Source organism: Barbus barbus (genome assembly GCF_936440315.1).
Source record: "Barbus barbus genome assembly, chromosome: 24".
Lineage (NCBI taxonomy): Eukaryota > Metazoa > Chordata > Actinopteri > Cypriniformes > Cyprinidae > Barbus > Barbus barbus.
The window spans coordinates 4,278,439-4,303,545 of NC_136752.1; the positions used below are offsets into that span (position 1 = coordinate 4,278,439).

The following is a 25,107-nucleotide window of genomic DNA, read 5'->3' on the forward strand; positions in this document are numbered from 1 at the left end:
GGCTCTGGCTGAGCTGTAAGCCTCCTGGTCTCCGGACCTGAAGGCTGCATCTCTTGCTTTGAGCAGGAGGCGAACCTCTCTGTTCATCCAGGGCTTCTGATTGGGGAAAATTTTTATTTTTTTGTGTGTGGTCACTCTGCTCACACAGCTGTTGATGTGCTCCATGACAGAGTTGGTATAAATGTCAATGTTAATCTGAGAGTTTGTGGTGGCCTGGACAGCAAACTCACTCCAGTCTGTGTGCTGGAATTGATGTTGAAGAGTGGAGTCAGCACCTTCCAGCCAGATTTTAGCAGTCCTTATTGTAGGTTTCACACGTTTGATGACTGGGGTATACTTGGGGAGCAGGAACAAAGAGAGGTGATCAGACTGACCCAGGTGGGGGAGGGGTGTGACTTTGTAGGCATCACTCACATTAGTATAAACGTGGTCCAATGTTTTATGTCCCCTTGTAGTGCAGGAGACATTTTGATGAAATTTAGGGAGAACAGATCTAAAAGTGCAGTGATTGAAGTCCCCAGCAACGATAAAGGCTCCATCCGGGTGCAGGGTTTGTAATTTGCTAATAGCAGCACAAAGTTCTTTCATAGCCACGTTAGCATTAGCGTCCGGAGGTACATAAACTGCAGCAGCAACAATGCAAGTAAACTCACGTGGTAGATAGAATGGCCTGCACTTGATAATCAGGAACTCCAGCTCAGCAGAGCAGTAGGTATCAACAATGACAGAGTCTTTGCACCATGATTTATTTACATAAATGCATACTCCACCACCCTTGTTTTTACCAGAGGTTGCTGCTACTCTGTCAGCCCTGAAGAGAGAGCGTCCATCCATATGCACCACGCTGTTTGGGACATCGTTGCAGAGCCATGTTTCAGTGAAGAACATAACATTACAGTCCATAAGCCATTTCTGTGTGAGGGTCCAGATCTTTAGTTCGTCCATCTTGTTCATCAGAGACCGTACATTGGCAAGGAAGATGCTGGGCAGAGCTGGTCGATGTGGGTTTAGCCTTAGCTTAGCACGCAGCCCTCCACGCTTTCCCCGTCTTTGTTTACGGTGTCGACGCCGACGCCGAGCACTTCCGGCCGGTACGAGTGATCCGCTTGTCCGCGGTGATCTCAGTAGCTCCGGCGGGAGTTCGCTGAAGTCGAAAGGATGATCTAAAACTATGTTGGAACACTGTTTGTTGATGTCCAAAAGTGACTGTTTTGTATAGCTGTAGTTCGCATAGCTGAATCGCGCGAACACGAGTGAAATAACCAGGTAAATTAACACTATTTTCCTAAATCTGGTAAGACGCTGAGCCTCGCGATGTGTTCGTGCCGCCATCTTCAAAAAAAAAAAAAGATGGCGGCGCGAAGAAAAAAATCACTCAATCACACAATTATTTAGCAGCAAATTAGGAGATTATTAAGATTAATAGTGAGAATTGGGCTTTAAAATAAAGTGTGACCACCTTCCTCTGGACCCCACAGATTTAGTTTTGTCGTTTGTCATTGTGAGGACCAAAAATGTGCCAATGAAGTCAAGGACAACATTATAAGGCTGAGAAGATTGGCCAAACATTTGGCTAAAATCTACCATTGGAGCATTATTAAGAACAGGGCATAGGTGAGTTTAACAATCACACCATTAATTTCCATAGAAGAAAAAAAGGCTAGGTCACAGAATGTCGAAATATACTTTGTAGCTATAGCTTACTTTTCTCTGTGTTATTAAAGGGTTAGTTCACCCAAAATTAATTACTGTCATTAATTCCTCACCCTTGTGTCGTTCAAAACCCGTAAGACATTTGTTTATCTTCAGAACACAAATTAAGATATTTTTGATGAAATCGAGAGCTTTCTAAACCTCCAGACAGCAAGGGAACTACCACGTTCAAGGCACAGAACCATAGTAAGGACATCACTAAAACAGTCCATGTGACATCCGTTTTTAAACCACAAGAAACAAGAAGAAGAAACAAAAAAGAACTCAATTTGTTGCTCATGCGCTGTTCTCACACAGCCAAAGGCACAAGACAGACAGCTCAGAAACACCAAGTTGATTTCTCTTTCACGTCTCCCTGTATTTAAGATACATAGGCTACAAATAAAATTGTCAAAAAACCCTTCACGGCATTCTCATTCTCTGTGCTTTAATTTTTTTTTCTTGCTTATTCGAAAAATCATCCGATCCGTGATTTAAAAACCATACGATCCATTGAACCACTACCCCTGCCAGTCCACGAGAATATTTTCAAAACGTAACCCATCCGTGGTGTAAAAAAGGTTGGAGACCCCTGCTCTAAGTGATCCTTTCTAAGGTTCACGTCACCAGAGGTGGAGCAACAGCTTAGCAATTGAGGCTTTGGAGCATATCGATGTTCTGGAATTGAAGGCTGTCTACCCAGTGCTAGAACATTTCTTACTTTCCTTGTGCTTGTTTGGTCCAACAACGGTCCAATAACTGTTTATTTGAAATAATCAGGGCAGGACCGGAGGCTTGTTCCATGATGGTGGCTGAACAAATTCAGGGTTACAGGATTAGTTTTGAATTGACAAAACTAAACCAACCCAATCCGCCTTTGTTGGTACCATGACACTGATCATCAATTTTGATGACAGCGGGGGATGACTATAGGATGGATCTGTGGAAGTTCTGAACACCATCTTTGCCATTCTTGCGCAAGATCTGTAGGCAGCTCCTCATCTCAGCTGAGGCCTCATATCCACATCTCTTGAAAAAGGCATTTCACTTGCACAGTGAAAGGAGTCGAATATGCAAGCAGAGAGTTTCACTCCTTTTGGTGTTCTCCCTTTTTGCTACAGCATCCAGCAGTGCACATTTTTTTTTACCCTGGCTTATAACACTCCTTAGTATGTTTCCTGTTTTTTTTTTCTTGGTTGTGTTTAAATGTGCTCTATAAATAAACATTGTTGTTGTTGTCTTCCATTTCTCCCTCAATGCTTGACAGTTAGTCATCCATTTGCAAAAGTTTTGAGCCAGAGGAATCGCACCACATCTCTGCAAGAAAGCCTTTTTGATATCTGCTGTAAATGCAATTGCATGCAGTCTGAATTTTATTAAAATGCTGAGCAGATATTTAAGACCGGTAAGTAGACACTCATTAAGTGATGGAGGGCGAGTGTCATATGATGAGGCATCAAACACTACTCCGAGCATTGTTGTTGCCTTGTCTAAACGGAGAACATCACGATGAGGCATGTAGTACTTCACAGCTTTGTTGTCCTCGATAAACAATGTTGTTCTGCAGTGGTACAAGTCCTTGTGGAGATTGAAAGAATGCCATCTTTTCCTGTTCTGTTGTCATCTCTTTTTTGTAGTTTTAAATAAACGATCTGTTCTTTGATATTTATTTGCTGCCGTCATGGCTGATGCTTCTTCGGCAAGCTGCTTCTTTGGCTTTTGCCGTGGTACTACGGGTTACACAAGCAACATGCCTCTGGACACTGCAGACTAGCGGTTTGCATGTGTACTGCACGTCGACGCGGACAACGACGCAGAAGTATAAATGAACACTGATGACTGTTTCTTGCTTAATCATAGGTAACTTTAAAGCTCTTACTGTGTTTTCACTGATGAAGCTTTTCTGGCTGCCTCCATCCAGTAAGCAGTGAATGCTTCTGCGTCCACCAAGTGCTTCTGGCCACACTCTTAAGAGTCCGCATCAGCACAGTATTGTTCTGTTTAGCGGGCTGTATCTTTACTGAATGTGAAGTGAAGGAGGAAACCACATTAAACTTGTCACCTCCATCAGAAGTATGCTTCTCTCCTTTTTCACATATGGAACTGTGTCGGCTTCCAACGCACATTTTAGTATTACAGAATCTTGCGATATTCTTTGGCCCAAGGCACACTAAGCATTGTCCCATCTTCATCAGTTTGTCTTTTTTCGTGCAGCAATATCAGTTTCTGGACACAGTTCTGTTTAGTGTGCTGCAGCTGTTGATGTTGTGCTTTCTGTGCTTCATTTTTTATTTTTCTTTTAATGGTTTCTGGTAGATTTGGATGTCTCTGGAATTACCTGGCTTAATGAGATGCGTGGTTCTTTCTCTGCTCAGAATTCCGTAACTTCTGAGGCTTTCCATTCTTCTCTGGGTCCTCTCTGTCGACTGTGCGTACTGGAGAGCAATGTCGTCTGGAATCATTTGTAACAGAATAGGCACAATAAGCTGCTATATGCCTCTGATACGACTCCCAGCAATTCTAAGCTGCGGATATATACTTCACATGCATTATAAAGTTGTCTCAGAAATTATTAGATTTCTTTATTGGGCAGAGATTTAGCACCTTGGTTATATCTGTGTTAATAAGCAGGTCTTTTCTTCTGAACCGATTCTGCAGCAGATCGATTGTGTGATCACATTTACTGTCTCTTAACATCAGTCCCACTATTGCCTTTGAAGCAGAAACGTCTTTAAGTAAGTAATTAAACTTCTCTATTTTGCTCAGCACATCATTCTTGTGAAGCTTCTTTGTATCACTCGGTGCGCATGCTCTTTCACAGTGATGATTCACCCTTTATTACGGTGGCCGAGAGCTCAATGTGCTGCAATTTCAGAAAAGACATGCAAATAGAAACCAGCAAATCAAGAAAACATCATCAATTTGACAGCAGGTGCTGCAAATGCTCACAACACAAACAAATAAAGAAGACTGTGTTGTGAGCATTTGCAGCGTGTGTTGTCAAATTGACAAAAGTTGTTTTCTTAATTTGCAGGTGTACCGTACTTTATAGTCCTCAACAATTTATTTCTCCAAATCATCTGTGTTTTCCCCTTCTTCTACTCTGATATTCAACTCCAGCAGCGTTTCCTCCTTTGCAGATAACAGTTCACGTAATCGGTCAATGGCCAGATCTTTGTCTACCTCTGATTCAATGTCATGCAAAAGTCTTGTTCTGGAACCATGTACAGCTTTCCATTTTCTGAGTAGTCTTTCAAGTTGTTCCACCATTTCGGATGTTGCTTGCTAGTTTTCCAGGTTTCAGTACCAGATGCTTCTCGTATCTTCCACTTAGCGGGCAGTTATGACCACTGACTTGTATTAAAAACAAAAGAACTGTTTACTGAAGATTTGTGCAGGATTATGCAGGGATGAATTTACTTTTAAAAGCACACACACATACTGAATCATTCACTGTTCTTTTCCTTGCACACTCTCTGCCTAGCAAAGCATTTAGGGGCAATATTCTTAAAGCGGAACAGCCCAATACATGACTATATAAACTTTCTGTTGTTGTTATTGAAAAACAATTAATTAAACCTTTTGTTAAACACTCGTGACTAATATTACTCTAATTAAATTCACAACATCAAGTGAAAGTTGTGAAGTTAGTTTATATAGTTGATAAAAGTATAGGTATACAAAGACTATGTATGTAGTCATGTTTAAAGCTTTATATATTGATTCTAAACCTTGTATATTATCTGTATATATTTTTATACATTTAAAATAGAAGCTTAACAATAATTATTAAACTAAAATGGCTTGTTTAATGGGGTAATAATTATATAAATCATGTAATTATATAAAAAAAACGATAGAACGATAAAAACAGATAACGCAAATAGTAAAGCGAACATCCACCAATATAAAACAGAATTGATTTATTATATATTTAATATTTCCAAACAACTTGTGTTTGTAATAAAAAAAAAAATGAAATTAATACATAGACTATTTATACAGAATATAGTTCCGGTCCTCAAATTTGATTGGTTAAGCAAATTTCCTATAGTTGTATCAGTCTGTTTCTCTTCAGGTTTTCCAGCTTATGTGTGTGGTGCCGAGTTGAAGCATAGCTGTTTAAGATCTCTCTTTTCTTTAGCTTCCTGCTAGACTTGTGCCTGTGCCTACGTTCATTTCTCTGTGATTTCGGATGTGTGTATTGATGTCTGCTCAGTTGTATGACTATGGTGTCTTTGCTCTGTATATGTGCTGTTACTGTTGCCCAGCTGCTTAAATGATATGAATCACTTATTTTGTTTTCAGCCTTAAGCATATTACTGAAGAAAGTCTCTCCATTTGTTTACTTTAATAAAGTGAAATTCAAGCACAATCTTAAACAGTACACACTATTTACATTATTCCCCTCTTATTTCTTGTTTGAGCTCCGTTACATATGTGTGGTCCTTTCCATGAACAACTTCCATGATGGCCAATGCCTGTAACACAAACAGAATTATCAATCACTTCTGGCATTTAGACAAACAAAGAAAGAAAGAATACTTTTGTCTGTAGTCCTAAAACCTGAGCGAGAATTAGCACTTTTAAGCTGCACATTTAAAAATGTAAGTTAAGGTCTTAAAAAGGTCTACCACAAAGAGTGAGTTTACCAAAATGTTTCGAAATAGTGGTCACTGACAGAAAGAGAGTCAATCCGACAATTAACCTCTAAACCGTGCAACTCTGAATGTGGGGCTGTAACTAATCTTGAGTCGGTGCTTGAATAAAATTAGGGATATAAAATCATTGGCACTGAACTGATTGACACTGGTAAAACACCTATTTTAATATAATTAAATATTCATTTTTACTGGTTCTTATGCTCTGAGAATGCTTTGAGCATCCAGATGTGACGATATCTACCAGCAGTACTATGCTAACTTACTAAACTTGCTAAAACATACTGTAGAATAAACAGATGTGTCAAAATCCTTCATGCAGAATTTAGCTTCAATCCTAATTAAGCACCTGAACTAGCTAATATTGGGCTTTGTTCCACTTCAAAATGGTGTGCCCTTTTCTTGCTAACTTCCCTCTGTCTTGTGGACTTAGATGTACGTCATTGCTTCTGTGTCACACTACTGATGGAACCAATGCAATGGTTTGAAATGAAACAATCAGAGGATTTTCAATTTATTTCAGGATTTCTGTTGTGCACCATTCCATATGCCTATGGGTATAGTTGGTCTGCTGGAGAAAACTAAATACATAAATGAAACTGATATAAATACAATAAGATCAGATGAATATGGAATGCCTGGTGTTGGAGCAAATGAAATCACTGCTACAGAAACTACATAGTTCAGTCAAAGTCTTACTTATATAAAGTGATAAATTAATTGTATATAATTTTATTTAAGTACGTTTATTGTCATAGATGCTATAACATAAGAATATTTTTAGTATGAACAAATTTTATCTGAAACAAAAATAATATTAACATAATATAAATCATAATATATATCAAGTTACATTTTGAGTCGAGTTTTGATTCTACAAGTATCAAGAATCAAAGAATTGATTGTTTTTGGAATTAACTCCCGCTGTAATAGTGTCTGGCCATTACAGTCAAACTTGCAGTGCATTTTAGAATACTCTGTGTCAATCGAGATTTATAGTTTTTGTTGTTATATTTTTTTGAAAGCCATAGTATTACCCTCACGTCCTTGTAAACCCATTCTAAACTTTGCACTTTGCACCACAACAGTTTAAGGCTTTCTACACTTTCTCCCGTGGAACACAAAAAGACTTTCACACAATGAGTGTGAACTGGGGCTGTCATGCCCCAAAAAGTTTATTTGTGTGCTACATTCCACAAGAGAAAGTTATACAGGTTTGGAATGACATAAGGGCCAGCCTTGGAGGAGTTTGTACCTTTTGAAGGGCACTTATGCCAGTGGACTTCCTGTCCAGAGCCATGTAGAGTCTGCCCATCTTCAGATACATAGATGCAATATTTAAAGAGAATGCTGGGTAAAGGACACTACAGACAAAAAGCAGACATGAATATGTTGGCATATGCATAAATCTCACACAATTTCTGTATTATAATATATACATGAATGTGTGTGTTCTTACGTGTAGGGCTTCATGATTTTTTCTCCGTATCTAACTGCTCCATCATAATTCTCCATGAAAAGACAGATGCCCATGGCCTGGTACATCATATGAAGGACGTAGATGTTAGCGTCATCAAACACAGTGCTCATCTTGTCAATGCTGAGCTCACACATCTCTAGAAGCTCAGCGGGACGTGAACGAGTCAAGATTCAATAAACGTTTGACTTAAGATTCAGATTATTTAATGACCTTTGACTAAACATCAGTAGTGGACTAAGGTGTTCTGGGTGGTAGTGGCTATATTCACTTAATATTTCGGTCTCTAGATATGCTTTTGGACAAATGAAAGCAACATTTCTTCATAATTTAAGACACTGAGGTTTTAAAAAGTGACAGGTTTGTTTAAATCACTCCTAAATCTTAACCATGCTTGACTTAGCAAACAAAACTTGAATTATACACTGAATAATTATATTTTGGGTATGTGACTTGCAGATTTAACAATGAAGCAATTATGCAATCAATTTCACACTTCAAGAAGTCAAAAGGGTCAAAAAAAGGGTATTTCTCTCAGTTTTGGCCCTGCGGAAGTCTTCCATGGCAGTCCGAGCGTAACGCACCATATCCCTGATCTCCTTTTGACTGATCTCATCACTCAGTTTCCGCACCTTCAACTTCTGCATATCCTACAAAACCACAAGAGCAAAATTATATGATCTATACATTATACTATAATAATATATTATAAAGCAAAACAATATGCCATTTATTACAATCTCTCTCTTGTACATGTGATGAATACACATTTTTACCTAGATGAGGACTCTTTAGTCAGACATTTGAATTAGATTGTGTATTGTATAAGCTGCTGTGTAATTAGCTCAAAGACAAATTTTCTTAAATGCAACTAAGTATATTCCATCCTTTCCACATACCATAGATTTGGTTGTGCACTCTTTGCAGTCACAGCTAAAGTAGTAGACGTCTCTGAGTCTCTCGATCCTGTCCACTGTAGGGTACAGCAGGTCTATGTAGCTGGTATATATCTACACACGGAGCAAGTATAGAGAAAGCTGTTAGCAACTAAATGGCAACAATAAGGATAACTGCAGAGTATGAGACATCGGGTTCATGACAGCTTCAGTTTTACCTGCTATCGACTTTGGGCATGTTGGGTAATCTAAAAGCATGGTCACTCATGAATCATCAGACCATATTACACTGTAAAAAACCCAACTTGAAAAAGTTTAAATGACTGGTTTTATGTTGGCTCAGCAAAACTCCATGAAAAAGTAAGTACAACTAGTTTAATACACTTATTCAGCCTTAAAGTATTTTCTTTCTTTTTTTTTCATGAACTGAAAAAGTTGACTTTTGTCAAAAAGAAAAAAAAAATCAGCAAACTTCAGGAACTGTGCTCCCATATAGTAAAACAAATGCTAATAAAATGTGCATAAAATGTAAACATTTGTTTATTTTGGAGCAATGAAAAAAATGTTTAGTGATTTTTAAAAGAACTGATTTTTAAAAGAACTTAAATGTGCCGTAATGTATATCTGTAAGTTATACATTATAATGTGTATATATATATATAAATTTTTTTTTTTTTTTCAGTGACACTCAATTGTGATTCATAAAAAATCATAACAAATCATACAGAATGTATATATATATATATATATATATATATGACTTCATTGCCATGTGGGTTGTGTTACGGGGCTGACGAGACGTGAGACATGCGGATCCATATGCAAGGCTTTATTAGAAAACATGGTCGGTAAACAGGCAGGGTCAGACATCGGCAAACAGGTATGGCAAGGGCAAGACAGAGCAATCCGTGGAACAAGCGTGGGTCGATGATCGGCGAACAGTATCCAAAGGGGCAAGGCAGAGAGATAATCCAGAGACGAGAGCAATAATCCAAACAGGGAGCGAACAGAGTCCAAACGGCAGAGGCAAAGGGTAAATCCAGGAAACAAGAGCAGGGTCAAACACGGCAGGAAAACAAGGCAAGACTAAGGCTAAGACAGTGGCTCTGTAAAGTGCTATCGCTAGGTGAGTGATAAATGCAACAATACAGGAACACAACAGAAACACGGAATGGCACGGTAAAGCAGCTAGCGCTAAGTGAGCACTAAACGCAGATCAATACTCGGCCCCGATGCTGAGGAAGTCCATGGTTTATATAGTGTGTGTTTGGGTGATGGTGATTGCGAGATGGTTCTCAGGTGTGGGCGTGATCATTGTGAACAGCTGTGTATGAGTCCATGTGGTGAACGAGTGACCTCTGGTGGCTAGTGAACGGAAGTGCATGGTCAGGATTCGTGACAGGTTGGTTTCATCAAGTATTTACCTCTGGTTAGCATATAATGTGCCATGCTTTGTTTGAAAGCGTGTATTTGAGCTTTGATTTTTATATTTACAATCTTGCTCCACCTTTTTCATTAAATTTATGTAATTCTTTGGACACTGATTTAAAGCAGACTTATGAAAGAGCAGTGAAACTGAGCATCCCTGTTGTCATAGAGGATGATCTTTCATAGGCAAAAAAGAGTTAAACTCCAGCATCATCCTGGAGGAAGCTGTGGCAATGGAGGACCATTTGACTATCCCACTGCTTTTATGGTACTCTTTGGACTTCTTTATATGCTGAGTATTGATTTTACAAAAAGACTACAAATTTGTTCACTGTTCATGCATGGTTGCGCTGTATTTGCCCAACCAGACTTGGTTCTCGGAGCTCATGCTGATGGCGTCAGCCCCTCCCTGGCGAATCCCCATGAGGAAGGATTTTCTTTCTCAGAGTCATGGTGCAATTTGGCAACTGTGCCCAGACCTTTGGAACCTCCATGGCTGGTCCCTGGGAGGTATGAGGAGGAATTCAGTGGGCTGTCACCAGTATCGATAGATATAATCACTTAGGCAGGATCCCCCTCTATTAGGTGGTTATATGCTCTGAAGTGGAGCTTGTCCGTTGCTTGATGCTGTGGGAAGACCCACAGAGATGTGGTATTGGATCAGTGCTTTCCTTCCTCCAAAAGGGCCTAGAAACCTAGGCACCTATCGCCATACACTTTGAAAGTGTATGTAACTGCAATAGCAGCAAATCTGTGGATGGAAGATCGGTAGGGATGCACGATCTTATTATTAGGTTCCAGAGGGTCCTGTGGAGATTAAATCCCCGAGACCTCTCAGTGGTTTTACAGGCCATACAGATAGATCTATTCAAGCCTTTACAGTCAGTTGAGCTTAGCGCCCTTTCCATGAAGACAGCCCTCCTGACCACGCTCACCTCTGTCAAGACAGTGTGGGATCTACAAGCCCTCATCATTAACGAAACATGCCTAGAGTTTGGACCGGCAGACCCTCACATCGCCCCGAGACCCCAGGCCAACTATATGCCCAAGGTTCCCTCTACCGCTTTCAGGGTTCAGTTGGTAACCTTGAAAGCAATCTATCCTGATGAGGGAGACCCAGCTTTGTCTCTATTTTCCCCAGTGCATGTTTTAGTCATGCTTCTGGATCGCCATAGGTTCTGGGTATTAACAGATTAATTTAGATGACTGGTAGGGTGAAGAGATTGCATTCAGCTCCTTGTGCACTATTTAGGTCCAGTTAAAGTTTCCCTTGAGTGGTGAACCCTACTGTAAAACCTGACAAGTTAGGTTAACTCAAACTATTTGAGTAAACCAATTGCCTTAAACCATTTAAGTTTTAAAACTCACAGTTATGAGTACTATGAACTTATTTAAGTTGAGTTCAATAAAAGAAGATATACATTGCACTTAAGCAATTGAGAGATTAATTGAGTGATAACTGAGCATTAGTGATGAACACCTGCTGTTAACAAACAGAATCACTGAAGGAAAGAACTACAACTGACTTCAGACACATGGACCACCCATATGTACCTTTCTCTCTAAGGAGAAAGCTTCCCAATGCTAACGACCAAGTATGCTCAGCTGTTAAAAATATAACTGTTTTGAGACTCAAAGAAAAGGCTACTGTATGTACAGCTGAGGTGACCTCTTCCCATTGTAATGGTATGTTTGCTAAAGGAGATGGAGAAGTGAGGCCACGCTTCCCCATTGTTGGAAGGTTACACGGAGGTGAAGTGCACTTGTTAGTTGACACCACATGCTTGCCAGAATTTGCGCCACCATAGATTTATAAAGCAGTTTAGCTAGCTGTGGAATTTATAGGGACCCCTAGTGTCGGAACTTCGTCAATGTGTCAAAAGTGACCCCAGAATGGGAACATCATGGTTACTATTGTAACACTTGTTCCCTGATGGAGAGAATGGAGACATTGTGTCCCTCATGCCACGACTCTGATGGAGTTGAGACATTATCTTGGCTCCTCAGCACATACTTGAGTGAATCATACGGGCCCTTATATACCCGGATGTCCGGGGAGTGGCCACGTGTGCAGATTTCACTCGCCAACTTCACTGGCCTTTTTGAATATGTCAGAGGTATTTAGGCTCCCAAGAGTGACCCATAGTTTCGGAACTTTGACACAACACCCCCATTCCTTCTATCAGAGACCAAAGGTTACTATAGTAACCAAGACATTATTTAGATCATTGTTTTATGAGTGACAAAGTGTGTTTGTTGGCTGACAACCATTGCTAGCGTTTTGATTTGAAGAATGACTTGACTTGACACATGTATGAAATGTTTTGGTAGTTTTATCGCATTTTGGATGTGAAATTTACTGCTGAGCCAAGCTGAAAGTTGTTTAGGAAATCTGTGTGAAGGGTTTTGAAAAAGTAAATTTAGTATTGAGAAATGGATCCAACAGATGTAATATTTTGGGGGTCTCAGATACAGGTTGATTTTTGTTTGACGAACATTTTTATTTGGTTTAAGCTCACTGAATTTGCATCATTTTGTGCAGGTGCTGTAGTAAGCATCTAAAATTGATCCATTTAGGTATGTTAATTAAGCAGGCAGTCTATGATCATTGATCAATTATTTTTAAAAATCACATTGCTAGATTTTTCCTTAAAAACTGTTGTTAATATTTTGGTGTTATACATTTTTTGTCAGAACGTTTTAATTGAAATTAATTTTCACTATGATGAGCTTTTTCACCTCATCTTTGTTCAAATCATTGACAAAATAATAATAATACAAATAATTCTGTTAATGAATATTCGATCAGTAATTTTACTGATTACATTAACACTTATAAGAGGACGGTGGCATACTGACCTCTTGCCCTGGACTGATTTCCTTCACAGCCCGTACTTCGGCGTTGATTCCTCTGTACGTGACTATGACGTTGGGACAGCAGCTGTGGTTCAAGAGGGCAATGCTGAGAGAGCGACAGAAACACAACAGGGAATGTGTGAGGTGAAAAGTGTTAGAAAAAACCTCAGAGAGTTTAGAGAGGTAGTAAAGGATAAAAATAGAAAAGGGAAATATGAGACTATAAATGAGAAAAATGTCCCCACTCAGACCTTCGGGGAAATGTTTCTCTAAGTACACAAATGCTGGGTAAGGAAGCTGGGTTTATTTGAGCCAATTCATGATGATAATTTGTAATCAGTAACCCAACAGTATGCTGTAAATGTGGACGTGAAAGAGAGAAAACGGGTTTGTACTCATATAAACTAGAGTTAATTCCCTCAAATAAGTGCTCATCATCTGTTGTTTTAGCATCTACTACAGTTTGTTGTTTTTCCGTCTTACCAGTTTCTTTCTGTGAGAGTGTTACCACCTTATTGACATTACCACCTTATATATATGTACCACCAAAATATGCAAGGTAATGGAAATGTACAAGTAAAAACACTGGCGCGCATAAAAACCAAAGGACATGTGCTTGTAGCGTGCTGTTTTGAAGTATTAGCTTTTTGATGTCAGTTTGGTTGCTTGGATCATTCCTTAAATAAACCTCTGCAAATGGATTCCCAACATTCTTGTGTCTTACAGACAAATAGACACTTCTATTCCATTTATATTGTGTTTGAGTAAACATATGATGAATTAACTCACTTATGAGAATGCAATTACCTGTGCAGAATTTATCATTTGTTTGATTTTTCACTCCAATGTGCATGTGTTTGCTTGTGCTTACTCTGGAAAAATTGCTAAACCCAAGTTGGAGAGTTCCTCATCCTCCACAGTAAAGCCGTTACAGTGAATCTGTGTGAGGTAGACACAACACACCATGTATCATTGCTCCAAACAATCTTTACTTTAATTGGACCATTAAGTGATTAACTCACCCTTTGCAGTGACCCCTTTTGTTGCTTGCTTAGACATATTTTGCAGAATGCTCCAAGGAATTAATTTAGTCAGATTTTCACTACAATATGCCCATGAAGTGCCAACAACAGAATAGATTATTGGCACTTTATGGGGGAATCGGTGGAATGATGAGTAATATTCCAAAAAGCATTTTTATGATTTGTTGTTTTGGGCCCCATCTCATATCTGTACAGGAGTGAGCATGTTTAGACTTATCCTGGATATATTTAATCTACTCTAGTGCTCCAAACATAAAGAAGGACCATTTAGGCGTATACACATTGCTATTTCATCAAATTGTGTTGTACCATTTAAAAGAACTGTTATTATAATTAAAAATCTAAATGGTTGTTGGATCCAGTAGTATGAATGCAAACTCATTAAGACTAAAAAAACAAACCAAAAAAAAAAAAAAGTCACCCTAGACTTCTTTTTAAGAGTTATTAAAAACAACTCTGTAATCTATACACAATATCATTATATACAATAATAAACTAAATTATATCCCATGTCCCCTTCCCTAAATCAGAGGTTTTCAATTTTTTAAAGGTTGCTTTGTTTTGACCAATATTTATTGTGAAAGGTGATATGAAAATAAATTTGAATTATTATTTTAAATTAGTTATAATATTTTCCAAATATAACTTTTTTAATTAATTATTTTAGTACAATGACAATGTAAAGGCCAATTGTTGATTTATTTTTTTCTCCAGTTTCATTTCATTGTCAGCTTTATGATATCACACTATTTTTTCTCACATATTTTAGAGGAATATTTCACCCAAAAATGAAAATTTGCTATAAACCCACAGCTCCTGATAATATACTGATTGCTTATGAAGCGAAAAGACTGGTCTGTGCCAGACTTTGAAACTTATTTACAACATCGTTACATATAACCCATAGCTTTCTGCAAATGTCCTGCTTTCTGTTGCATGTTGGTTTATGCTGGTTTACACGTCAACTGACGCCATTTGTATGTACTAAAGGACTGATCAGTAACACAGTAAGGAAGGGCATAGCAAAGGGTCAGCTGTCAAAACTTCTTTTACAGTGTGCTTACCTGTGAGAAAAGTGTGAGCAGGGCCTGATGATCAGGGAAGTCCAGGTGTTTGGAGTAGAAGTGATGGAGACCAGCTATATGTGCTTCACTCATCTCTCTTTTCTCGTTATCCATATCGTCCGTGTCTGTGAGAAAATAAAGACATCATAACATTATCTAACAGCTGTACATGCTTAAAGCTGACATAAAAATGACATCTGCTCCTGTGATGTATTTCCATGTGATAAGGATATTCAAAGAAGGGAAAAAAATAAATGTAACCACTGGGAGTTAGATTAGATGGTAAAAAAAAAAAAAAAACACACAAAGGCAAAAGGCAACTGACAATAATTAATCCAAAATTAAAATTCAACCACTTCTTGGATTATTGTAAAAACCTATAAAAATATGAATCATGAAGAATTGGAGGAAATGGACAAATTGAACCCCCCCAAAAAACAAAAAACTGTGTAATACAGACGAAACAGGCTCAAATGTAAAGCAAAATGATATAACCAAAAAAACTCAAATTGAAAGATAATCAAATCATTAAGCAAGGCAAGGCAAATTTATTTATATAGCACATTTGATACACAGTGGTAATTCAAAGTGCTTTACATAAAAGGTATGGAACGCCAATCCTGCCATAATTAGACATAAATAAATAAATGTACAAAGAAAAGTAAAAAAAACAAATTCCTTATTTTTATTTCCTTATTTATGTTTTTTTTTAATTCCACATTTATTTATTTCCACTTTTATTCATTTTCAAATTTATGTATTTATTTATGTATTTATTTCCACATTTATTTATTTTCACATTTATTTATTTCTACATTTCTTTGTCTGTAGGTTAATGAGGAGGGCGTGTTTTTCCTCAGGAATAGCAATCGAGCCAAAGTAGGCGAGGGGTAAGCTTTGAGGCCAAAGTGACACCTTGTGGTGCCCAAACGAAATACAAGAAGTGTAGCCTACCTGCCATGCCTGTTGATAGTCTGGGATGAACAGTGTTGGGGAAAGTTACTTTTAAAAGTAATGCCTTACAATATTGCATTACTCCCTAAAAAGTAACTAATTACGTTACTTAGCTACTTTTTATGGAAAGTAATGCATTACGTTACTTTTGCGTTACTTTTTAAATATGAGCGGGGCTTGATTATTTTTAATACAAGAAGTTCTATTTATAGCAAATGCAAAAGCCCTTTCCCACCAAAAAGTGTAATGAATAAACCTCAGGCTGAAGGAAAAGTTAAGTAAATTCACGTCTGTAAAGCACAATGAAGCACAATTGTTAGTTTATCTAAAGTCATTTTTGCTTATTAGCAACATCAAAGGTCAGCAGCAAAGACATTGGTTAATAAAATGGGATTAGATACATTTGCGTTGTTTAAAATGTTTAATTATTGCAGGTTTGCATCATATTCTGAGTTTGCATTTCATTGTTTTAATTCATTTTGATGAATACTAAATCTGTTACTTAGAGTTACTTTAGGCGTTACTTTTTTAAAAACGTTTTCTTGTAAATTAAAAAGTAATGCGTTGCGTTACTTTACTAGTTACTTGAAAAAAATTATATTATTACGTAACTCGCGTTACTTGTAATGCTTTACCCCCAACACTGGTGATGAGTGACTTAGATGGGCAATATGGCCAAAATCTTATATCACGGTTCAGTGTCAACTACAGATTGTGTGAAGTGAGTATGTTAATATATCAGACTATCAACAGGCATGGCAGGTAGGCTACACTTCTTGAATTTCGTTTGGGCACCACAAGGTGTCCCTTTGGCCTCAAAGCTTACCCCTCGCCTACTCTGGCTCGATTGCTATTCCTGAGGAAAAACACGCCCTCCTCTTTACCCTACAGACAAAGAAATGTAGAAATAAATAAATGTGAAAATAAGTAAATGTGGAAATAAATACGTAAATAAATACATAAATTTGAAAATAAATAAAAGTGGAAATAAATAAATGTTTACGCACCATGTAAACATTGCCATGTCTGCATTTGTGATCGGAGAAACAACAAACAAGCACTACTCTACACAGCTCAAAACTCGCGTTTGAATCGTCAGTAGCAGAAACATACTTACAGGCTGTGAGTCAGAAGCACCAGACTGTCCTTGCAAAGTTGGAATTGCCCGACTTTATAGAAACAGTCTTTGTGCAAGCCAGCATTGTAGGCTAATCTCCCAGGTTCAGGAAATAGTCCTCCATAAAATGCGCTGCACACACTCTAATATTTGAGTTGAACTGTTCTGGAACAGTGTTGTAAATATAACTTAACCACTGATTTCTAGTCGTGTCTTCTTTTGAAAGCCCAAGCATAGTACTTTCGCTTTCACAACGAAACACAGCGTCTCCACGACATGGCGCCGGCGGCAGCAATAATACTACAGTGAGAATAAAAATCACCGCCCTCTTTCTTTGCGTACACATTTGGGCGGTGTTTTGCAAAACTCCCCACACCGTGACGTAGACATGTGAGGGCGTGTTTGAATGAGCCGTTTTAAGAGGGTGTGGTCGAGTCTTAACTTTTATAAAGAATATCGGTTTGGTTTTGAGACTTTAGTCTTTGCAACTTCAGGGATCTTATCTATGCATGAACAGCTTGTAACACTCCAAAGACAAAGGAAAACTTGAAATCGCATCATATGACCCCTTTAAGACTTGTGTTTTTACGAGCTTAAATTTGATCAAAACAAAAATAATAAAATAAAAGCACTGCACTTAGCATCACAAAAGGGCACCTCTAGATAACAAGACTTGATATGTGAAAGCCCATTTGACAAAATAAATTAGAAATACAAAAGACAGCATGCCCTTTCTGTCAGATGTGTTAAATGATTTCTGGTACTTACGGGCTTCCATATCCCTCAGTAAGAGCAGTTTTTCTGATGGGCTTCTCTCTCTCTGGTGTCTCTGCATCAGTAAATACATGTCAAACACTAATTCATTCTGTATCTACAAAGAGAGTAATAAAATGGTGCTTGTATCTGACCAGCCTGGCGATGATTCTGGCCACGAGTCGCACCGTCTCCGAGGGGCACCAGTTCTCTCCAAACACACACATGGCATGACACTCCAGCTTGTGCATGGGCCAGTTCTTTTTCTGTCAAATACACACATAAATGACACCTGAAACACTCATGAATCCATATACGCATTACATTTGTATATTGCCCATCCCTGGTCTACACTATAATGCATTATATTCCACAAAATATAAAGTTATCTAAAAATCAGTAATCATACTTTCCTAAAATAATGGATTTCTTTTTATGATTATAATATTTTGCAATCTCTCAAGACATAAAATAAGCATCTTATCTCAGTGTTACATTGCTACCTTAATCAAGATTCATCTAATTAATCACAAATTACATTTGGCTGTGAAAATACCCCCAAAAGATTATTTAAAGCTATTTTTGTGTTAAATGAGAAAGTATAGACATTACAAATTGTAGCTTTCGAAAGAAATATTTGATTCAACATAAAATGTATTACACATAAACATTTAGGCTACAATGGCCTAACATAAACTATGGAACATAAAAGAAGTTAATTTGAGAAACTTTTTTTTTTTTTTTTTTTTTTTCAATGGAAGTCATTGGTAACCAAAACAGCTTTGTTACCAAGAGTCTTCAAAATACATTCTTTTATGTTCCACAAAAAGTCATTCAAGTTTGAGTAAATTATGACATAATTAAATTTTTTTGGGATGAACTATCCCTTTAAAGCCCCCCCCCCCCCCCCCCCCCCTAATGAAATACTACTCTAAATAAGAAACTAAAACTGCCAGTAGATGGCAGTATATGTCTTTATGAGTTATTCATTTGACTCTTCAATATTTTTGTCGACCAAACTGAGCAAAAACAGACAATTTTGTGTTTAAAATATAACAATATTAACTGAACTATTGTATAAAATCACATTTGCACTCGTTATGTTCGGGACAAACAGCACTCTTGTGATATTGCTCTTGCTGCTTGAGATATCGCTTATCATATGATATAATTATGAGACAAAAACTCCTACAGGAGCATTTTTATGCCCAATATCTTGAATTTTAGGGCATAACTGCATTTATGGAGTTGTTGCCCTGCATCATATTTGTCAACAGTCAACTGTATGAAATGTAAGACGATGTACAGGTCTGGGGGCGGGGCCAGTGCATTAACTTTTAATATTTTAATAATTTTATTTTTCATATATATATATATATATATATATATATACAGCGATAATATATTGTAATAAATAGTACAATAAAGTCATGTTATAAGCAAATCAAACCTCAGTTCAGTTCGGTCCACTTTTAAGTTTGTTTGGGCTGAGTTTGTTACTGAGTACTCACACTGAGCGAGAAAATTACTCAGTCAACTGGAACGAGCCAAGTGTAACAACACTACACCATAAAGGAGTTATTTAAGGCTTTAACAAGTTTTAATAAACAGGACTGCAAAGAAACAATCAGAATTATGAGCTGTTCCCAAAAGTCTGAAGCTGGAGCAATCCTAGATTGCTAAAGTACATAAGGACCAAATTTATGCCACCTGCAGGGCAGCCAGAAAACGACATCTGTTAGGATTCTTACACCTCACACTTAATATACACTGCATGTACAGCATGAACTGAATATCAGGATACTATTTCGTTTTATTTAATTAAAAAGTATTCAATCAATACATAAAGAAATACAGTAGTATGAGTAATAGGGCTGGGCGATACATCATATATTAGCGATAAAATCCCAATATATTTGCTGGCAATAGAAAATTAGGGAATACTGTGTATATTGCAATAATGTTAAATTTTTCGCTTATATAGCGAGTAAGACAGTTTCACTCCCCCTTTTTCATCTCACGACTATGACAGTTATAATTATATTGTGCTTATGTGCTTTATGTAGTCAGCACTCTGTCAAAGGTTTCTATAGAGTGCAGCAGTCAGGATCCAGAAGTAAAAAAAACTTTTATTTTTTCATGATTTATTTAATTTATCTTTCATTTTCTCTATAGGGAAATTGATTTGTAACAATGACTGATGAACCTTTAAAGACAGACCTATTGTGAGCGCCGGCCAACAAAGCCTGCCAAAGCCTATATTTGTACAGATATGCATATTTTGCAATGAATGTTATCACATCTGTCTGGTTAGCATAAGTGATTGTGAATCAGTTTCACCTGCTTTGGTGACAACAGGTGCACTGGTGAGGAAACACTACAACAGGGTTCCTCAAATCTTTCCCTGGAGGGCCAATCTGCTGAAGAGTTTAGCTCCAATCCTGATCAAGTCAAGTCAAGTCACCTTTATTTATATAGCGCTTTTAACAATACAGATTGTGTCAAAGCACTTAACAGTATCAAACTGGAGGATAGTGTCAGTAATGTATAATAATAAGATTAAACACTCAATTTTCAGTTAAAGGCATTTCGTTATTGAATTCAGTGATGTCATTGTCTAGCTCAGTTTAGTTTAAATAGTATCTGTGAAATCAAATTGATGATAATCGCTAGAGATTAAGCCAGAGGTGACCAAAATCAGGTGATCAAACTCACCTACCTGTGATTTTCTAATGATCTTGAAGACTCTGATTAGCAGCTCAGGTGTGTTTGATTAGGGTTAGAGCTAAACTCTGCAGGAATGGGCCAGATTTGAGGATCCCTGCTCTACAAGCTACACACTGAGTTTCTGGATTAACAACCCCAAATGCAGGGTTGAATCAAAAATGTGATGCTTAACAGTGATATCTATGGCAATGGATGGGCCAAAAAAAAAAAACAGTTACTATCCACCTTATTTTTCAACGCGGAAGTATGCAGTTTTTTCATTAGCCGCTGTAGGGAAATAATGAGAAGAATAACAACATGACTGGTAAAACGATCCCTGAGAATTTGCACATTGGAAAAACGTTGGCCCCTTAGCACTGGCCCTGCACGGGCAGCCCTCACTTAACCTCCAGGAAGCCTTAGCACTGTTTTATTGAAAATAATAAAGTTTGAAGTCACCGTTATGGAGGTAAGAGCTAGCTTTAGTTGGGTTCCTGACCCTTGACATTTTAACAAGTTTTTCTCTGGCTGCTGTAACTGTGTGTTTCTGAAACACATTTGCTATAGCAAAATTTATGAGAAGACAAGCTAATCAGATGGTAAGGGTTACTTATTGATGATTCAGTCATCATGTAGTGTTCACTGATCTTATCCAGAGGCTGATCTCCGAGAACATTATTTAAGTTTAATAGTTTCATTTTATAGTAGTTCTAGAATAACACTGCATGAAATTTTGTTCTGCATTAATATTTTGAATGGTTTTAAGTCATTATGCAGAGATTATTTAGACAGGATCATGTAGACTCACACAGCTATTCAGCGTATGAACCTCAACAATGGTGACAGTCAATGAAAAGCTTGTTTTGTGATGTTCAGAGTTGATCTGAATATTTTGTTGACTGTCACCATTGTTGAGGTTCATACACTGAATAGCTGTGTGAGCCTACATGATCCTGTCTAAATAATCTCTGCATAATGACTTAAAACCATATGTGTGAGTCTACATGATCCCATCCAAATAATTTCTGCATAACAAAACAAAATTTCATGTGGTTGTATTCTAGGGCTACTATAAAGTGAAAATTTTTAAATCTAAATTAAATCTAAACAATGTCCTCAGAGATCAAACTCTGGGTGTGATCAGAGAATCAGGTCACTATGTGATGATGGAATCGTCATATCGGGTTTTCTTCTTGCAGATTTTGCCAATGAGCAACTTCTCAGGGGCCCTGCGCTGGCAGCCCGTAAAGGGCCAGTGCAGGCTTGTTTGCAGGGGTTTGCACTACAAACCAGTGTGTTCATAACGAAGATAATACATTAAAATAATATGGTAAGACACACCAGTTTGCAATATCAAGCAGCAAAACGAGCTGTTTTGTACAGCTAAAAATAGCTGGAAGCAGATGATTTCGGAAGCCAAACATATTAAATTTACAAATGGCCACACCCACTCTTACAAGAAAAATAAGGTGGATATGAGATCTGTGCATTAAGTCTTGGAGTGTAAATGCCCCTGTCCCTTGTTCTTAGTAATGTGTCTCATTAAAAAAAAAAAAAAAAAATTACATATCATTTTGACTTTTTACAATTGCAAATTGTATTTTTACTAATTTTATTTAAAAAAAAATAATCAATCAAGAGCAAATGCAAAAAATATTGTCCAAATTCTGGAAAATATTGAGATGTTTAGCTATGTCCCCCAGCCCTGATGAATAACATGGATAAACTAATTCACTTGATTTGTGTGGGCAACCAGATAGTTTGGTACAAATTTTTGTTGTAGACAACTGTACATCTACAATTTAGAGGGAGTTGAGATGCTATATTTAAATACTAATGTGCTTTGCAGATGGAGCCTCATAAAAAAATAGGGGGAAAACATATCAGTGACAATGAATGTGGAGTCACTGATGTTTCTGAACTTCATGAACCGATGAAGGGCAATTCACTGCTCACATGGTGGACTTTTAATAAAAACACGGCTGTCTGTGCAGTAGAAAGTTGAAAAAATATATATTTCTGAAATTGCATATAACTTAGAAAGAACTGGGACCTTCCCTTTCGCCAAAAAACTTTTAACACCCATAATTAATTTTTGATGTTGGCACCATCCCTCTGTTGATCCCAACTGCCTGTGAGCGGGAATACAAAAATGTGGAAGTTCAATCTGTAGTTTTAACAAAAGTCTTGTGAATCTGTGCTGTTATTATCAGCACAGTACATGCATTGCCCAGTTTTTCCACATGTGCTCTGGACCATTGTTTCATAGACAATTTTAAAACATTAAATAATTTTAAAACAAAAAAATAAAAAATACTGAAGAACAGTCATTATTATATGATAATAAATAATTTAAGTAGATTTGTTTTACATTTTTTTCAAGGTTTTTTTCCCCTCTCAATTTCTGAATGTGAGTACTGTCTATGGAAGCCTGTTTCCCCTAAGGAAACTCGAAAAAGAAGAAAAAGTAAGAATGGCGAGACGTAAATTCGATTTCTGAGGAAAAAAATTAGAGATATACACTCAAGATGTAAACTCAGAACTGTGGGAAATAACCCCTTTTTGAGAAAATAAGTCTGAATCGTGAGATTAAATGTCACAATTACCTTATTATTTTTGACAAAAACAAGCTTCCAAAGCTGTCAGATACCCTTTTACCTATGTATGTCTTTCTTCCATGTTCTTAATAGTCCTTTTGCTTGCAATTTGTTTCTTTGTTCTTTATATAACTGTTAGTATGTATATGATTGTGTGTGTGCGTGTGTTTTACCTGACAGTTCACATTGCAGTAGAATGCTTTTTTGCACTTTCCACATTTTGCAAGACCCTTTTTTCTGTACATGATGGAGAAAAAAGCACACAACCACCAATGTTCATTATGATAAAACATAAATGTGTATGTGTGTGAGTGAGAGTAAAAGAACAAGCAATATTTTCATGTGACAGTAAGCATGTTTCATGTGTAAATTACTACACGTGTTCATTGGCATGCATTAATTCACTATATTTTCAAAGTGACTTGTGGTTCGGCAGCTGTGCTGTTGCCACACAGAGCCAGAGCTAGTGTCCTGAGTTTGGGCAGCTGCTTCTGAACATTCTGCTGTATTTTTAGATGTGCCCTTTTGGAGCTTATCTGCTGGTCATGACAGAAAATAGAGAAGGGCTTATATTTATATGGTCTATAGTGCTGTCTTTTCTGTTTTTTTATACTGTATTTCAAAAAAACGTTAGACCATGCCTTAGACATCTTTCACACTAAAATCAAAAAGAAAAAAATAACCAATAAATGTAATTTTAAATTCAAACAACACATGTATGTTTGCAGCTCTACACATGTAGTTATTCTGTCATTCATTCAGCTTTACCAGATCGCTCAAGTAAAACAATATCATTTTCAAACCTAGAAATGGTTAAAGGGTTAGTTCAAGTAACACATTTAGCGATACATTATATAAATATACGAATAGTTACTCAGTAATGATAATAAACGTACAACACCTAAACCATCAAAAATAAAGTGCAAACATAAATTCAATTAAAAATGTCAAAAAGTAGAGTAAAGCACCTTGTAAAGCACTGTTCACAGATGAATCCTCTCTCGTTGACAGACAGTATGTATGAATAAGCGGGACACGAGAACAGCAATTCACCGACTCCATACGCTCTGCTCACCCGCAGTCCCCTGCCCTTCCCCGGGCTGTCAAACTGCTCGATGCCCGCGATGCCCTCAGACTCCATCATGACTCCTAGCTCTGAACACTAGCCCGCACCGGTGTCCCGGGTTCAGAGATTTTTGATATAAATGGGTGGAGCATATGTTAATATTTATGAGTTTCTCCAACATGTGCGTCTCCGAACTTATTTCGGGAAGGTAATGATTATTGAATCTAGTTGATAGATTTCATATCAGAAACTAATCAAGTTGAATCGTCATGTATGCGAACGTATGCCTAAATTACAAATCGTAACACGTATAGTTTGTAATGTTGTTAAAGTACGCATGTAACCAAAGGAACGTGTTGGAAGTCAAGCACAAAGCGACACGGATCAAGTGACACGCTCGCTGCCCTTTTTGAGAATCCCTCTCCACCGTCTTGCACGAATCCACCTAAATATAGCATGCCACACATAACTCTGCATGCAGCTACAACTAGATGGCATGGCTGTAACATTTCAGAGATTGTCGGTCGTAACCTCACGCGTCGTGGGTCTGCCTTCAAATAGATCAAGTTACGCACGTGGTTCAGGCCTATTACTATTAATGCATCCTATCTAAATATTCAGTACCTCCACACTTGGTTTCGGGCCTCAGTAGGTATTCATTAAAGAGTTGTGTTCGCCTGTGGTTTTAATGAAATTAAAAGACATGATTGATTGAGTCAGTGTGGAAGAACTTGACTGGTCTGCAGAAAGCCAAGTCCTGATCCCAGCTGAACACCTCTGGTGTGACTTTATATGCA

At 37.6% G+C, this 25,107-nt stretch overlaps 1 protein-coding gene across 2 annotated transcripts; it reads right to left on the reverse strand.

Annotated features, from left to right (window-relative positions):
• Positions 1-5,483: 5,483 nt before the first annotated feature.
• Positions 5,484-24,814, reverse strand: smyd2b (SET and MYND domain containing 2b). 2 transcript variants are annotated; one of them, XM_079375380.1, is made up of 12 exons: positions 24,213-24,814; positions 23,418-23,481; positions 18,097-18,207; positions 17,957-18,017; positions 15,118-15,242; positions 13,882-13,949; positions 13,014-13,116; positions 8,730-8,840; positions 8,360-8,480; positions 7,813-7,987; positions 7,609-7,717; positions 5,484-6,173 (listed from the first exon to the last, which is right to left on the reverse strand). In XM_079375380.1, exons 1-12 carry the CDS (start codon positions 24,386-24,388, stop codon positions 6,093-6,095), a joined length of 1,305 nt encoding a protein of 434 aa, XP_079231506.1. In that variant the 5' UTR covers positions 24,389-24,814; the 3' UTR covers positions 5,484-6,092. The 2 variants fall into 2 exon arrangements, with proteins under 2 accessions (XP_079231506.1, XP_079231507.1); XM_079375381.1 differs by having other exon boundaries at positions 5,602-6,173; positions 13,014-13,095; positions 24,213-24,447.
• Between the last annotated feature and the right edge of the window lie 293 nt (positions 24,815-25,107).